The following is an 18,420-nucleotide window of genomic DNA, read 5'->3' on the forward strand; positions in this document are numbered from 1 at the left end:
TTTATTAAAATTTTATTTTCATTATATATACACTTACATCTATATTTTATTTGTAGGTTGAAATAAATATAATTAACTTGAGATAGAAATGTAAAGAAAAATAGATAATTTCCGTGACAAAACAGTAACAATAAGGTGAAATCCTTTAATAAAGATCAGATCATAATTTGGACCGAGTTAAAAATCATTTTATTTTTATTTGAGACAAATTTATGTATTCAATTTAATCGGTCAAAATTGTTTTTATCTATTTAGAAAATTAAAAATAAGACCTTTCTAGTACTTAAATAGGTTTAATTCTGTTTGGTAACATGTAAAAGGTTTTCTGTAAAAGGTTTTCAGGCTTTTTTGATATTTGGATGGCTGAAAACAATTTCCTACCGTAAAATATTTTACAAAACACGGAAAAATAAAGTGTTTTTTTAGGAAAATATCTTACCCTTTTGAAATCGGTAAGACATTTTCCTGAAAATGAAGCTTCTTCTCCCCCTCCCCCTTCCCCTTGGGTTGCAAATCAGTGCCATTGACAATAGTTTGGTCAAGGACCTTTTCCGGTTCCTCCTTCATCCAGGTAAAACCCTCTTTATATTTTCTACACCATTTTCTAATTCTAATCATTCTTTTGTTGTTCATTTTTCTCTGGCTCTCTCAGCGATATTTTCCCTCAATTTCACCTCCTTTTTTTTCTTCTTTTTCCGCCCTGAATTGATAGGTTTAAGGTTTGTGAATTACGTTAGTTCCACAATGTAAAACGTTATGAAAGATCCTCGTTTTGTTTCAGTGCTATAATAATCTTATGTCTTACCATATTTAAATCGGTTTTTTTGTGATTGTGACGACTTTTTCTTGGATTTGATTGATGATCTGTGTGTTTCATGCCTCTGTATTTGGGAAGAGAGTATTGTAAGGGTTTTTACGGGACTTAAGCATGAAACCAATTCTGTTAGTGCTAATGTTTTTGCTCGATGTTGTCAAAATGATGATTTTTTAAGTTGTTCAAGGATTTAATTGTCTCCCTGTTGAATAGGAACATCTGAGATTCTTACTGGGCTTTAGTTGCATTCACAAATAGTTTGGTCAATGACCTTTTTCGGTTCCTCCTTCATCCAGTTTTTTAAATTCTGTGTTCTTGGATTGACGGGAGCAAAAGTTCTTGATCGGAGTTGTTCTTATGGTTCCTTGCTATTCTGTAGAATCGGTGAGTTTATTTGTATTAGTTGAATGGAAGCATTTGAATCTTATGGTTTTATCAACCTATTCATCTAACAGCAGTGCCTCCGAAGTCTGATGGCTGATGTGCTTAAATATTCTGTTTTCCAGCCCCTTACAACCCAGTCATAAAATTGATGGAAGTAAATGAACTAAAGAAATTGCGAGGAATATATTTGTCCAGTGACTTCATTTCATTTAATTTTATTTGAACTCTTTTGATATAGGATTTGGCATTTGATCTGTCCATTTCTGCTCTTTTGGGAGATAACATCTACAACTTTGGAGAACTCCTTGCTCATCCAATTGTAAGCACCTATTTATAAGTTTCTTAAATTCACTATATATTGCAGCTGGTCCAATTGTTATGGAGATGATCGATGCAGCCTTGATTAAGAAAATATATCGATGCAGTCTTGATTAAGAAAATATACTTTTAATTGCACAAAGATAAGGTTCATAGGCCTCGTTTATGATACTCATGTTAATGTATGTGGAGGTTTAATGACTGAAAAGTGCCTGCTATTAAGAGTCTCTTTTCGTTTTGCATTTCTTTTCATGCTATTGCAATTACATGAATACATTCTTATTTTTTATTGTGTTGGATTGATTTAAAAGGGAGTCTTATGTTGTAGTTTCTTTTTCTTTTTCTTTTTTTCCCTTCTCAAAGGATGAGTTTTTATTCCAACTCAAAAGATGAGTTTGAGTGATCAAGCCTTCTATCTGTTCACTTTTATTGCTTGTATGGTTTTAAGGCTTTTCAGGTTATTGTGTACTATATATGTATGTGGAATTTTTATGCTATATATCTGCGTATGTGTGAGAGAGAATATTTGATTGATAGTCTCATTACTTGGAAGGTGTGCTAAATATGTTCTGTAAACGGATTGTTCTTTAATGTTTTGAGATTATTTAGTGCTTATTTTGAGGTTGTTTAAGGGCAGTTCTTGGTTTTGGGCATGTTTTATGTGCGTGCTTCTTATTGCTTAATGGATATTTTCAAAATTTGATAAGCTTCTCTTGTTTGCATGTAGCTTATAAATATATATATGTATATATGAAATTGATGTTTGATAATGTTGGAATTGTAACTTGGTAATAGTATGTCGTTCCCACTATTTAATTTTTTCTTTAGAGCCCTCCAAGTACACAGAAAAACTTAGAAAAAATTGAACTTACTCGTGTTAGAAACATATTCGTATCCTACACTCATGTTCGAGTCTTAGTAACATAGGATAGTCTATACTTTTCTCATGTATCATTTCTTTTTGCATTTATTGATTATAGTTTCATTGTTATAATCAGTTTTTTGCAGTTTGTTGGATGCATATGGTATTTGAACAATTTGTTGGATAATTTTTATTTTTTGCAGTTTTCTTTGGCTTGTTACTGCAAATCAAATAGATTCTTTCTATAGGCAGGCAGTCGTAGAAATTCAACTGTTGTGCATTGGTATTAAGTACTATGTTTGGTGTTTCAATTTTCTATATTTTCGGACTGGTTGACACCAATCACTTGGATACATGCAGGCTTCTTTGGCGTTTACAAGTCTGGTCATTGCAGCTGTTGGATAATTGGATGGGCAAAGTACATAACGCTTGGTTATCAATTGAGGCTGAAACACCTGATCTAGTTGCATCATGAATTTTTTTCTCCGGTTCCTTTCTGCCATTGTAACAATTTCGGTATTTGAAAAGGGCAAGAAGAAGGGAAAGTGAAATGACGAGCAATGAGGATAGAGATAAGTGTTAGTCATTTGCGGGTAGAGCCATCTTTGTATGATTCCTTTAGTAGGTATTGCTTGATCCTTAAATCTTTGTTCTGAAAGGAGCGGCTCATGTACTAAACTTTTCACTTTTTGGCATTTGTTGGATCTACAATGGCACTGGAATGCCTGAGGATACGGTTAAAACTGCAAACATCATCCTTATCTTTCATTTTGTATTGGGATTTTTATGATCCACTTTTATGTGGATGAAAGTGCATTTTCATTTCAGATTAGATATTTTTCTGCATAATTTATATATTGTTTGGCTTCAATACGTTACTAGACGAGTTGTTGCTACTTGGTTATTTAACTACAAATATGATGATTAGTTTTTATAATTTACATGTGATGTGAATGAATCTTACAGGATGATTGCCAATCTTGAACAATTAAATCATGTAATTGATATATTTAATTTGATTTATTTATTTATAAATAAATCATTGCAATATATATAAAATAATTTAAAATATAAATTTATATATATATATATATTTATTAATATATGTAAATACAGCTTTTTCCGTAAAATATTTTCGAAAATCTGCAAACAAATGTAAAGTATTTTACACAATTCATTTAAACACTAGAAAAGTAAATTATTTTAGAAAAGTAAATTATTTTTCAGAAATTATTTTCATAAAATATTTTACTGGCTAACAAATGGAGAAAGTATCATTTAAATTTCATGGTTTGTAGTACAAATAATATTACTCCAATTCCTAAGTTTATATATTTTTTGTAAAGTATTTATGTTTAGACATTTATTTTAACACTTATTCAAATATGAATATAAAGAGTCTGCTCTTTTAATTCATTGGAAGATCTTTTTCGTGAGAGACTCATTCATATCCAATATTTTTAAAAAAAATTAATAAATTCATTTTTGTTCATGTCTAGGGTTTAGAGATATGATTTTGGTTGAAATGAGTAAGATTTTCAACGGTTGTGTTTTCTGTAATATCAAGAAAAAATTCTCAATTTGAGATAAGTTAATATACTAGTGATATAGATTAATCTTTTTTGTAATATCAAGAATAAATTTTTAATATTATATTTAATACTATAAAAATATTAGAGGGCTTACTTATATCTTTAGGAGGGTTATAATATATATACAAAGGGGAAAATTACAAAAATCTTAAGCCTTAGGGGACCTACTTATATTTTTGGAAGGGTCATAGTATTTTTACAAAGGATTAAATTTTTAAAAAAAATTAAATTTTGGAGGGCCATGGCCCCTGGGCTTCTACATGGCTTCGTCATTGCATCCATGCAAAATCGAGAAAGAAATGAATAAGATGATCTTCTAACTCCCTATCCCAGGGCCTAATATAGGCAGGGGCAAAGTCAAGAAAATTTTGAGGGGGTCAAAATTAAATTGTATTTTTATGATAGTAAAAATACAAATTTATCATTTTAATAGTTTATATATTTATAATTTGTAAAGAATTAAATTAAATTTTTATCAATTTTAGGAGAGCCAAAATATAATTTTACCATTACAAATTTAAAATTTTAAGGGCCCTAAAAGGAAAATTTCCATTTTAGGGCTGGGGCCATCTAAAAAGAAAAAACAATATAAATAAAAAACAAAAAACCATGCAAGGCTTAGTCCTCATCCATTCTGTAGGTTGATCTATCCTTGCTGGACCAACAGGCCAAATGATTTATTTAAACCTCAAATTTTATAAAAAATTATTTTAGTTATTTATTTAATTTTTTGTCTTTTTTAAGTTTTCAACTTGTTTTTTTAACTTTATTGATATAGTATACATGTAGATTGCCACATGGATGACATATAATCATGTAATTAATGTTTTAAAATTTAAAAAATATTTTTAAAATTAAAAATATTAAAAATTATAAAAATATTTTTAAAAATTAAAAATTAATTAAATACTGACATGTCATCCGCATGACAATCCATGGTATGCCACATCAGCAAAGTGAATAAATATTAATTTTTCCATCAATTTTAGAGTGATTTGACAAAAAATACAAATTTAAGAATTAAAAGAAATAAAAACATTAAATAAAAGGCTAAAATAATTTTTTTTTCTTCTAAAATTAGAGGGCAGAAAATTCATTATGAATTATTTATTATCAGCGGAAGAAAATTGATTTGGGTTTGTGATAGAGCTGATCATGGGCCAGGCGGCCCGACCTTGCCCGAAGGCCTACCCGAAAAATGGGAGGGTTTGGGTAAAAATATAGGCCCAAAAAATGGGCTTAGGAAAAAAACGAGGCCGGTTTAGAAAATGGGCCGGGCCTCAGGTAAGAGTTTTTTGGCTCGAGCCCGGTTCGGCCCGGCCGAATTATATATTAATATATTTTTATTTATTTTTAATTATTTTAAATTTTTAATATAACTATTTTTTATTATATTGTTTATTTGTGTATTGTTTTAAGAATTGTTTTAGTATTATTTTTATTTGTTTTAATATTTGTTTTTATGTTTTTAAATATATTTAATTTATTATATTTTTAAATTTTTTTATTTAATGAAATAAGAAAAAAAATTTAATATGGGCCGGGCTCGGGCTTAGTAATTTTATTTCGAGACGGGCTTAAACAAAATTTTAAGCTCATATTTCGAGCCGGACCGGGCCGGGCTCGGGCCTAATAAACGGGCCTAAAATTTTATCTGAGCCTGGCCCGAACCCGGCCCAGCCCAGCCCAGCCCATGATCACCTCTAGTTTGTGATAAGAAAAATAATTGGTGAAGGTGACATCATTCATTGCACAATTCCTTTTTCCTTCAATGGGAACGTTTTGTTGCGGGCCTAATTCATTGTCGGTGGTAGAGGTGTTGATGGTGGAGTGGTCATTTGAAACCATGGCCTAATTTTAACTAATTAGGTAAGGAATTTGCTCAAAGTAATTCGGATCATTAGTTAGATGCAAGCTGTCAAACTTAAGAACACATATAATATATATATATATATTATAAACTAGATATGATTATGTAAAAGAAAGCAAGTAAAACACAAACTTAAGAAGACTTGCAATTATTGTAGGCTCCATTTTATCAGCACCCACCTTCTTGGATTCACATGCATCACTCATTTATGACCCCCCCATTTCCACAACTAAGCGCATTCATTTGGAAAATGAAAAGGTTATAGAGAAATTGCTTTGAAACCACCTTTACTCTTCCCTTGAAATTTGATCTGTTTCTAGTTTCTAGTTTCTTTCGGACATATTGAGCGATCAATTTTCTGATTTTCAACACTACATCCACATTTTTTTTCTCGCACGTAGTCATGCCGTCATTACCTTCAACTTCTTCGTCCAATTCTAGAAAGAAATATGATGTTTTCTTGAGTTTTAGAGGTGAAGATACTCGCAACAACTTTACCGATCATCTCTATGATGCTTTAAGTAGGAGTGGGATCGTCACTTTTAGGGATGATCCAAAGCTGGAGGCCGGCGAAGAGATCGCGCCAGAACTCTTTACAGCAATTCAACAATCATGGTGTTCGGTAATCGTTTTTTCACAAACTTATGCCTTTTCAAGTTGGTGCTTGGAGGAGCTTGCTGAGATTGTTAAACAACATAACAACGACGGCCATAAAGTGTTTCCAATTTTTTACGATGTTGATCCATCTGATTTAAGAAAACAAAAAGAGAAAGTGGAAGAAGCCTTTGCTAGACATGAAGAGAGATACAAAGAAGATAGTGAGAAGATCCAAAGGTGGCGAAATGCTTTAATTCAAGTGGCTGGAATCAAGGGATGGCATTTAAATAACAGGTAACAATTTCTTTTCTTCTCTATTTTCTATTTTTTCGGATATATATGTATAACTTTTTTTTTTCTTTCCAATCCTATGTGTTTAATTGAAAAGTGTCTTGGTTCTTGTTTGCTTCCAAACTATATTATGTTTCATGATTCATTGAAAAAGAAAGTGCATTTGAAAATATGAAAAAGGAATTATTCAAAAAATTAAAATTTCTTTTCTTGTAGGCATGAATCAGAATTTATTAGAGAGATTATTAAGAAGATATCAGCAAAACTATGTCACCCAGTTACTCATAATGACTTGGTTGGAATTTGTCAACGCTTGGAGGATTTATATTTGAAAATAAACATAGGGGAAAATGATGTCCGCATTATAGGGATTTGCGGAATGGGTGGTATCGGTAAAACAACACTCGCAAGACTTGCTTATAATCAAATGTCACATCATTTTGAAAGTAAAAGCTTTATTGCTGATATTCGAGAAGTTTCAGACAAATGTGGATTAGTTTCTTTACAGAAACAACTTCTTTCGAAAATTTTTCATGATGAATGCTTCAAATTTTTCAATGTTCATGAAGGGAATGATATAATTAGTCATATGTTGTCTCGCAAAAAGGTTCTTGTTGTTCTTGATGATGTTGATAACATACAACACTTAAAATGCTTGGTTGGAAGGCATGATTGGTTCGGATTAGGGAGTAGAATCATTGTAACAACAAGAGACGAACATTTGCTTCAATCTTGCCAAGTTGATGATGTGTATATACCCACAACATTGGATTACACAGATGCACTTCAACTTTTCAATTTGAAAGCTTTCCATAGTGATACAGTGCCGAAAGATGATTTCATTGAGCTTTCTTACCATGTTATAAGTTATGCTGATGGGCTCCCATTAGCTCTTGAAGTTTTAGGTTCCTTTTTATGCGGTAGAGATGTGACTCAATGGAGAAGTGCGATTGAAAGACTTAAAAGAGATTCTAATGAAGAAATTATTAATAAACTTCGAATCAGTTTTGATGGCTTGGAAGAAAGAGAGAAAAATATATTTCTAGATATAGCATGCTTCTTCAACGGGGAGAAGAAAGATTTTGTAATGAAAGTATTAGATGGTTGTGAGTTTTTCCCCGATATTGGAATTGATGTTCTCATTAAGAAATCTTTAATAAAAGTCGATGATGACAACCAATATTTGTGGATGCATGACTTGTTGCAAGAAATGGGAAGAAAAATTATTAGAGAAAAATCTATTGATGAACCTGGAAAATGTTGCAGATTGTGGAAGGAAACGAATGTCTATCATATCCTAACAAAAAACACTGTAAGTCATTCAACAAAAATTACATACTATTTTTTAATAGAATATCTAATAATATATGATAAAAATTCAAAGTTTAATCTAATTGGTTGATACAACATCCTTAAAAAGTGATATTTTGTACTTTCGAGATAAATTATGTTTGATGTTTACAAATGTTAACAAAAATTTATAGAAACAAATATTTAATTTCATTGCATTGCCCTCATTAGAAACTGTTTTACTTTGTTTAAAATGCTTTATTTATTATATTTCTTGCATTACAATGCTAAATAAAAATATAAATTTTAAAAGTTTAATTTTACATTATACACCATTTATTTTGTTTTCTTATTTTCTATTCTTGATTTTTTAGGCTACGAAATGATTGAAGGCATGTTCATCGATAATAAAAGGTAAGAAGGTGCATATAAATTTATATCTTTGTGTATTATAAATAATGATTTTATTTATTTTAAATATGATAAGAAACTATAGCAAAACCTTTGACACTCTATATTTTCAATGTTTACATATGAAATTTATCTAGCAACGATTACTCTTTTAAAAGAATCAATATTGAAATGTGTATATCTTTCTGAAAATTAATGGTATATATTTAATGCACTAATAATGTATACATCAATGAATTAGATTGTAACATGTCATCTAAAGTTTTTTTTAAAATGAAAATGGTTTTATTTTTAATTATGTATCATTGTTTGGTTGATTAATTTGTATAGAATTATGCATTGTTGGCTGACCAAATATAAATCAAAATATTAATTTCAATTTTTTAGATTAGGTAATATAACGTAAGATCTGTGATTGTTAGATATGTGTATATATTCAATATTGGTAAGTTCAATTTTTTGAAGATTTTTTTATGTATTTTAAGAGTTCTTAAACAATCTTAATATCGATATTCAGATATGCATTAGATAAAAGTATAGGATATGGGTACATAAAAAAATGATATCGACACAACATAGTTCTTAGATATTAAATGTTTTTGTATATTTTGAAGTTCATTTTTGTTTTGCTCATGGTTATTAGGGAATTGAGCAAGGTGCTCAACTTGAGTGTCGATGCCTTCTCAAAAATGAAAAAATTGAGATTGCTCAAAGTGCTTTGCCTATCAAATTGTGATGATCTCAATTATCTTTCTAATAAGCTACGACTTTTAGATTGGAAAGGATGCCCTTTAAGATCGTTGCCTTCAAGCTTCCAACCGGACAACCTTGTCGCACTTCTTTTACCATATAGTAACATTAAACAACTATGGAAGGAAAATAGAGTAAGAATTAACTTATATGATCCTTGTGTTTTAGCTTATTTTAATATAAATGATTAAATTTTGATTAAGATAAAAAAAATAAAAATGAGCATTATTATGTTTTCTCATTTATTTCTAATTTATTATGGTCTTCAACAGCCCTTGTATAAGTTGAAAATGATGAACCTTGAAGGGTCCCAAAACCTTATCAAGACACCAGACTTTACAACGGCACCAAAACTTGAAGCTTTGATCATGAAAGGTTGTATCAAATTAGTGGATTTTCATCCATCAATCGGAATGCTTAAGAGCCTTAAACTTTTGAATTTAAGAGATTGCAAAAGTCTTAGGAGTCTTCCGGCCAAAATTGGAATGGAATCTCTTGAAACATTAATTCTTTCGGGTTGCTCAAGTCTTGTAAGGTTTCCAGAGATTGATGGAAAAATGGAACGTCTAAAAACTCTAGATCTTTCCGGTTGTTATAGAGTTGAAAATTTATCGGAGAATTTGCAGCAAGCAAAGTTTTTGGAAGAGCTCGACTTGAGTGAAACAGCCATAACAGAACCACCGTCCTTCATTTGTCAATTTAAAAATCTTAAAGTTCTGTCTTTCAATGGGCGCAAGGGACCATCACATAAGTTACGACCAAATTTGCCTTCTCTTTTCAAGGTAATCCAAGGCAGAAGGACGAATCCCATGGCTCGGATGTTACCTTCACTGTCAGGTTTGAGTTCATTAAGAGAGTTGAATCTAAGGGACTGCAATCTTTGTGAAGGAGATATTCCACGTGATATTTCTGGTCTATCTTCTTTGATACATCTTGATCTTAGTGGTAACAATTTCATCAGCATACCTGTATCTTTTACTCGACTCTCAAAGCTTAAATTGCTTGCATTATCAGATTGCTTGAATCTTAAATCGTTGCCTGAACTTCTAACAAGTATAAAAACGGTGTGGATAGATGGTTGTGCTTCACTTGAAGTAGTTGCAAGTCCATCAAAAGTAAGCAATTTAGTGGATTCGGCTGCCGTTAACGCCATTAACTGCTTCAAATTGGCTGAGAATATCTATCCATTAACACTGCTGAAAACACATCTTCAGGTCGATTAATCTCTTTATTTTCCCTTACAAAATCTCATACTTGAGAATTTATGGTTTTAGTTACCAAACGACTTGTATTTTATTTTGCAGGCATTTGCAAATTCAAGGAAAAGGTTTGATATTACTATGCCTGGAAGTGAAATCCCAGAATGGTTTGATATTATTATGCCCGGAAGTGGAATCTCAGAATGGTTTAGCCAACAAAAAAGCGACTCTTCAATTGATTCTATTAAGATACTCCTACCTATCAACCTTCGGAAAGATAGTGAATGGATTGGAGTTGCTTGTTGCTGCATTTTTGTTAATAATGATGCTTCAACGGAGGACGAGCTTCTCAATTGTACAGCATCTGTCAATTGTTGGGAGATTAGTCGGAAACGCTTGAATATGGGTAAACGATTTAACGAGCCCATAATGAAAGATCACCTTTTTCTTCGTTATTGGTCGCGTGATAAATTATATCCATTTTCATTGGAGGATAAATATGGTGACTGTGAAACCAATCATTTATGCGATGATGAGCTTGACGTGTCTTTCAGTGGAAGCAGTGTTAAGGTGAAGAAGTGTGCTTTTAGAATAGTGTATAAGAAAGATTTGGAAGAAAAAAATGAGTTGCAGTGCCATAGCACTCAATCTTCTCCAAAATTTGAACACATCCACCAACACTCTGCTCGCAACGATGGATTAGTAGGTAGCATTTCTTACACAAAACGAAAACGTAATATCTACGAGGAAGCGGAGGAAGAAGGGCCGCAACCAAAATGGATGCAAAAAATTTTCAATTTTATAATGGGCCATTTGGAGAAGAAGCATTAACTGTGTAAACTACTTATCTCACCTTGTCCTATTAATTTTTTTTTTTACACATTTACGTTTTTCCATTTTTTATTTCATTTAAAATAATCATTCTAGACTTATTTGGATATGAGATATGATTCTTCTATTATATATGAAAAAAAATTTAATCTTTTATTCATACTCATATTTTGTACAAATCCCAAATGCTTCGGTGACAAAGCAGGTAAAAATAAGGTGAAAACCCTCTAATGGGGATTGAATTATAATTTGGGCAGCCTTAAAAATCATTCCATTTTTATTTAAGATCAATTTATGTGTTTAATTTAATTAGTCAATTTTTTTATATATATTTGGAAGATTAAATATAGTCCTTAATAGTATTTAAATAGCTTTATTTCCTTCTAATAAAATTACCATTTAAATTTCGTGACTTGAATTACAAATAATATTATTCCAATTACTCTTCGGTATATTATTTTTATCAAGTATTTATGATTTTTGGTCGACATGAACTAGATTTTTAACGATTGTGTTTTCTATATCAATAAAAATTTTTCAATTTGAGGTAAGTTAATATAGTAGTGATATAAATGATCTAATTGCAACAAAAATAATCTTGGTGTTTTATGTTTGTCCCTAGACCAATAGAAGCATGGCTGGCTCAAAGGATCATACAAGTGATGGACCAACAGAAGTCAAGTTGAAATGGAAGTGGACACTTTAGCATTTATAGGATCAATGAATTTAGGCAATTAGGATTTCGAGAAATAGATTATGATATTTGTAGTAGCCCAAATTTGACCGGGCTGAAAACAGAATAAAAGAATTAAATAAATATTTATTTATTTAAAATGTCCATTTAAAAGTCCGTAAATAACCAGCCCAATAGAGCCATTTAGCCTAAATCCAACAGACCCGTTACACCTAACAGCCTATTTACAATCAAATACCTAAAACCCTGTTTACACCCAAGCCCAAATACCCAAACAGACCCAGGACTAAAGTGGCCCAACTGGCCCAAATTATTACACCAAGGCAAGAAACCCTAGGGTTTCTGCCTTTCCCTCCTGCCGCCGCAATGTCTTCTGGAAGCTTCGGGGAGCGTCTGTCCAGTTCTCCGAATCGAGACGGCCATCAATGCTCTGTCTCAGGTTTCCAATGCCCCATCAGTGCCTCGCCGTCTCAACAGCCACCGATCATGCCCCTATCAAGGCCATGATTCTAGGCCCTGAGTCACGCCGTGATTAACGCCTCTGGTAGACCATCGTCAAGCCTTCGTCACCGCCAGATTTCTCGCAAACATCTGCAGGAGAAGGAAAGAAATCAAAGCAAAATTGTAGCCAATAGATTAGAATAGGTTTTGGAAAGAAATCTTTCGATTTCTTTCCGAAATAAGCAATAGATTAAGGCTATAAGCCTTTTCTTAAATATGTAAACGGGGGATCTTTTTTTTTTTAGAAGAAAAATAAAAAGGAACACACAAATATTCCCAGAAGAAATAAGAAACAGTCGTTTATTTTCCAGGAGGTGATATTTTGTTTTTTTTTCATGTACATATACGGATCTATTTATTTATTTTCTGTTTTTTTTGCAAAAAACTATTAAAAATCGAAAAGAAAAGAGTTACATGTGTTTTACCCAGAAAAACGAAAGCTTTTTGCCTTTTAAACCGCCGTACTCGGCGAGATTGGCGATGGCGCGTAGGCGCGTAGGGGACCCGATGACAGAGACACCACGGCGCTCTGAGGGTCTGCCCTTAACTCTCTTTCAGAGAGTTTCCTCTCATTTTTTTTAAGGCAAGTTTTCAAATGAATTTTTGGGGTAAAATTTGGCTTATATAGCCCCTGTAATACGACGTCGTTTGGCTTAATTCAATAAGCATTTAAACGGCGTCGTTTCAACAGAAGATCCGCGCGTTGACCCGATTACCCGGGAAGGATCCGCGCTTTTTGGAAAATGGGAAAATTACCCTATTGACCCTTCCGTGTTTTTAAATTTTTTAATTTCATTTTATTTTTATTTTAATCTAGCCCCAATCTTTTATATTTATTTCAATTTAATCCTAGTGCCCTTTTAAAAATCAGTTCCAGAGAACGATATGGTTTTGGGATTAGGGTTTAATTACCTAATGAGTCCCTCTGTTTTAGCTTGTGTTTTAATTAAGTCCAAATATTTTATTATTTTGCAATTAACCCTGATTCTTCAATTAAATTCAATTTTTATATATGTATATTTTAATATTAATTATAAAATAGTATATATTATTTTTATTATCCAATATATTATTATTTTTTTAAAAATTTGTTTATTATATTTTTATATATTATATTTTGTTATATTTGCATTTTACTATATGTTATATGTATTTTCATTTTATATATATATATATATATATTATTTATTTTACTATATTTTATCTATTATATTATTATAAATTTTATTTAAAAATTTAGTATATATTATGTATTTTCCTATATATATTAATTATTTTACTATATTTTTATATGAAAATACTTATTAAATTATTATTATCTTATATATTCTTCATTTATTGTATTACATATATTTTATTATTATATGATTTATATTACTACATATTTTATTTGTAAATTATATTATTTTACCATATTTCCTTATTACCTTTTATCATAAAGTATACATTATTACTTATTATTTATATACATTTTAGAAAAAAATAGCAACATATAGTACACTATTTTTCTTATATACTAAGTTATTATACCCTATAGTATAATCTATATATATATCATTTTAAAATAGAATCCTCTTTTTATTATTCTTATATTATTTAATATATTTCTAAATAGTTTTTTAAAAAATATTTCGTACACTAAATTTGTTTATTTATTTTAGATTCTACTTTATTTTGATATTGTACAATGGGTTAAATTTCATATATCATTTTATTCTTGCTTTTTATATTCACATAAAATTAGTTAATTATGATAATTTAGATATATATTTGCATAAAATGTTGTTATGTATGCTTAATACAATTTATACTATTGAATTCATTATATTCCATGTTGTATTGTGTATGTAATGATACTATTTATGACCATGCATAAAATAATAGCATATTAGGTAATTTAGATCCTTGTTCATCACCTTTATTATATTTGCATGAAATGATAAAACATATATATTGTATTCAATTTCTTATAATATGTAAAATATATCATTACTTTTAAAATCAAATGTCATTAAAAAGGAACTTTTTAAAAAGAGCAAGGCAATGATTTGGATACTTAGAAATTTGAGAAATAGTACCCTAACATGTTGGGTTGCAATTTCTCGTTTATCTAAATATCTCAAATATCCTTTTTAAGCGAGTTTTATAAATCATAAGATGATTTTAGCTACGAAAGTTTAAAGATATCGTGTCCAATTATGCTGGATGTGATATTTATTACTCCTTCAAAGCGAATGAATTTCGATTATCTTAATTTGAATTATTACGAAAATAAGGAAACCTCATTTTTTAAATATTCTCAAAATTCTGACATTGAGACAAAAATTATCCAATTTGGTACCAATTTTGGGCGTTACGAGAGTGCTAATCCTTCATCGAACGTAACCGACTCCGAACCTGTTTTCTCACAATTTCGTAGACCAAAACGTTTTGTATAGTGATCCAATCACACTTTAAAAGATTGGTGGCGACTCCTGTTTTCATTTTTCAAAAAGTTGAACCTCGTTTTTCAAAACTCTTTTAAAAAATGGTTTCGACAATATTATATAATTAGTTGCTTTTTTACATGTAATGTAATGTAATGCAAGTTATACTATTTTAAACCTAACTTTTTTAATCTGTTGTTTGTAAAATGTAATTCAAATAGTAATTTTTTAAATTAGGTGATGCAGTGTAAATTAACTAAAAATTTGATTAAAACAAGTGCATCTATCAATTAATAATATAGCTACTGTGAGTAAAGATATCGTTCCCACGATGATTAAAAGTACTAATAATTACTGTCTTTCTATTATTTAACCGACATATTGGATAGATTGATTAAAACTAAAATTAACTAAATTAATTAACGAAAGATCACGATAAAGAATGAATTAGAAAAACTAATGATTAACAACCAAGAAGCGAAACAATATGCAGGAAAGAATCCACCTAGACTTCGGTTGAGTTTGGATGGGCGGTGCGTTTACCTGCAGTTAGTGTAAAAACAGTGGTGGCGGTGAGATTGGATACTGTAGCAATACTGTAGTGTGAGATAAAAAGTAAGCTAAACGCACCGCACCGCCGCCCCAAACCCACCTTTCATCTGTCATTATCAATCTATATTATGCAATTTCTTTACTTAGTATCTTGATCCGTAGAAATCCCTAAATTATACTAATATCTCTTTTGAGAGTAAGAACAACTGACTCTAGGTTGATTAATTAAAATTTCTTTCTAATTAAAACCCCTATTATCGCATTAACTCGATCTATTGATCCCCTATTAGATTTGACTCTAATCCAGTAGATTTATGTCGTCCTATTTCTAGTATTGCATATAACTCCACTTAATTATGCTATATCTACTCTTAAACAAAAATTTTCCTCCTTTGATTTAAGCACACCAAACATGGATTAATAGTCCAAAAATATTAAACCAAGAATTAAGCACATATAATTGAGAACAAGATTCAAGTATTTATTGTGTAAAATAGAAATCAAAAGATAGAATTATTATAACATTCATCTTCTCTAGGTATTTAGAAAATTAGTTTATAATTGCAAATAAAAACATTCAGAAGATAGTATAACCATAAGAAACAAAGAAACTCATAATAAACTTCAAAGAAATCAAAAAGAGATCTTCAATCTCAATAGAAATCTACTTTAGAGTTGGCTTCAATAGTGTTTTTTGAGTTTTTTTCTTGAGTTTTCTATGACAACTCTCTCCCATCTTATTTTTGTCTTATATAGGTCTTAAAATGCCTAAAAAACGTGTTTTCCCGCAAGCTTGGAGTGCAATTCGCGATTTCAACGCGGTTTGACACATGGTTGTGTGGCAGCCCGTGTGACTCCTGAAACTTACTCCGATTTTCTAATTTTCGCTCATTTTACTCACAAATGCTCTCCTAAGTATAAAAACATGAATTTAAAGGATTAGTACCATAAAATTTACCACTTTACATCAAATAATCATCCAAAAATGCATTAAGAACGAAATTAAAACATGTTACTTTTAGCACCTATCATTAGGTTTAATGGCGTTTATAAAATTTGACTATATGACCCTTATTATTTTCTTTTTAGCAATGTGGCCCTCAACATTTTATTTTGAGTCAAATTATGGATTTTTTAACACAAAATGCTAATTAAGTGGTACAATGAGGATTGGGTGAGACAAACTAAATTCTCCAGTCGGCTTACCACCATTCATACGTGTGGTGCATTAACACACCTGTTTTGAATTTTTCAACTATTGAGCGGTACAATGGTGATTAGGTTCTGCAACAATTTAGGTGTAAGCAAGATTTTCCGAACGTTCCAGTCAATTTTGATAATGTCCATGGCATTAATAAGAAGAGAAAATATGCAAAGAATTGAACATTGGAGCATCGATAATGGATTGTAATGTGGAATTCCCGAATGGAAAGGAAGCCTTTGATGGAATCTTGTACAGGGGGATTTCATGCCCTCAATCTACTACCAATGATGGTATATGAAAAATGGGTTGTCATATTTTTTTGGTGGCTAGTTTGTAACATCCCTAACACCTCTCAAGATGGGAACGGTGCCATTTCGAGTTGTGCACGTGTTAGAATTTTTGAAGCAGATAAAATAAGATTGTTATTATTAATGGAGAAGGTAGTTGGATTTCATAAGTAATTAAAAAGGCTTTTGAATTAAGGGAAATTAATTTAAGGTATGGACTAAATTATAAAAGTGAAAGAAGCGTTAGGTAATAGTGTAATTGTAAATAAGAAATTACTAGATTCAATGGATGAGAAAAAGATGAAGGACTTGAAGAGCAATTTAGTCCAAAAGGGTAGATGAGTTTGTGGATGAAATTAAATTTGAATGTGGTCCACTTGTTTGGATGACGATGACTTGAATTTTTTTATTTTTTATTAGTATTTTAAAATATAAAATTTAGTAGATACTTTCGTGTAAAGATGTAGAAAACTTTCCATCATCATTTCCATCTCTTCTCTCACACCACTCTCCTTCTCCATCCGTAGAAAATTTTCATTTTCTTACATTTATGTCCTTTCCACCATTTCTAACAATCCCAAGCTTTAAATTCCAAATTTCCTTCATGAGTGACTCCATGGCATAAGTTTCTTGTGATGTTAGCTAGAATACATATTTGAAAAGAGAGAAAAAAAGAGTTAGAGATTTTGAGTAAGGTTAAGGTAAGGGTGATAACGTTTCTTATAGGATTTTATGTTTATCTCATCAAAATGCATGAAAATAATATGTGATTATTGTTCTGATATTAAGTATTGTGTTAATCAAACGTGAATTAAGGAGAAATCATCTCTTTTGTTCATTGTTTACCTAAAAAATAGCTTAGATTTTAATCATTGTTTTACCAAAAAAAACATCATGCTGGTTGATAATTTAGAAAATTAAAATTTAGGGGGCCATCGATATTAGATGACAACATGGCGAAGTTATCTCTTCTTATCGCCTAAAAGGCAAGCAATTTCCTTAATACTATAAAAAAACTCCAAAAATTAAGTTAAATTACAAAACAAATATTTAAACCTAAATAATATAAGTTTTAACTTTAAAAAATCAATTTTATTGCTTGAGATTTTTTTTCAGAGGAGATTTGAAGAGGCTTGCAATTTTTAATTCGAATTTTCTTCAATTTTTAAAAACCTTAAAATTTCTCTTTTATTTTTGCAACTTAACCAATAGTTGGACTCATATTTGCCATAAAATTTGGTTTAATCTATAATTTGATACTCGATTTTAATATTTTTAATGTGATATTTATGTTATTTTTGGTCCAATCTAAAACTTGGATTTGAAAAAATTAAATTATTTTGATATTTAAAGATAACGATTTTAATTTTTAGTGTTTAATTTGAATTTTAAAGTTGATTTGATGAAAATTAATGGTTAATATTATTAGGTTTGAAGTTGTCATGATTCTATATTTAGTTTGTCAAATATAGTTTGAAGAATGTAATTTAATTCAGTGTGTAGAGTTTATTTGATGCAAATTAACTATACAATTAAATTAAGTATTA

The 18,420-nt window shown here is 30.3% G+C and overlaps 2 protein-coding genes and 2 long non-coding RNA genes across 5 annotated transcripts; 3 read left to right on the forward strand and 1 right to left on the reverse strand.

The window, feature by feature from the left end:
• The first annotated feature begins 336 nt into the window (after window positions 1–336).
• Window positions 337–3,227, forward strand: LOC108473414 (uncharacterized). The gene is made up of 3 exons (XR_001869748.2): window positions 337–571; window positions 1,437–1,517; window positions 2,739–3,227. It is a non-coding gene; the product is annotated as an uncharacterized LOC108473414 (long non-coding RNA).
• A 2,722-nt stretch (window positions 3,228–5,949) lies between these two features.
• On the forward strand, window positions 5,950–6,982 carry LOC128284011 (disease resistance protein RPV1-like). The gene has a single exon (XM_053021479.1). It carries the CDS (start codon window positions 6,244–6,246, stop codon window positions 6,733–6,735), a length of 492 nt encoding a protein of 163 aa, XP_052877439.1. The 5' UTR covers window positions 5,950–6,243; the 3' UTR covers window positions 6,736–6,982.
• On the forward strand, window positions 6,945–12,043 carry LOC108473412 (disease resistance-like protein DSC1). Of its 2 annotated transcripts, XM_017774950.2 has the most exons (5): window positions 6,945–8,040; window positions 8,393–8,432; window positions 9,073–9,313; window positions 9,452–10,393; window positions 10,484–11,318. In XM_017774950.2, the coding sequence occupies exons 1-5, from the start codon at window positions 7,986–7,988 to the stop codon at window positions 11,207–11,209; spliced, it is 2,004 nt and encodes a 667-aa protein (XP_017630439.2). In that variant the 5' UTR covers window positions 6,945–7,985; the 3' UTR covers window positions 11,210–11,318. The 2 variants fall into 2 exon arrangements, with proteins under 2 accessions (XP_017630439.2, XP_052877438.1); XM_053021478.1 differs by lacking the exons at window positions 6,945–8,040; window positions 8,393–8,432 and adding an exon at window positions 11,832–12,043 and having other exon boundaries at window positions 8,817–9,313; window positions 10,484–11,213.
• Window positions 12,044–12,319: 276 nt separating this feature from the next.
• Window positions 12,320–12,995, reverse strand: LOC108472957 (uncharacterized). The gene is made up of 2 exons (XR_001869620.2): window positions 12,830–12,995; window positions 12,320–12,494 (listed from the first exon to the last, which is right to left on the reverse strand). It is a non-coding gene; the product is annotated as an uncharacterized LOC108472957 (long non-coding RNA).
• Between the last annotated feature and the right edge of the window lie 5,425 nt (window positions 12,996–18,420).

The sequence above is a fragment of the Gossypium arboreum genome, chromosome 11 (genome assembly GCF_025698485.1).
Source record: "Gossypium arboreum isolate Shixiya-1 chromosome 11, ASM2569848v2, whole genome shotgun sequence".
NCBI lineage: Eukaryota > Viridiplantae > Streptophyta > Magnoliopsida > Malvales > Malvaceae > Gossypium > Gossypium arboreum.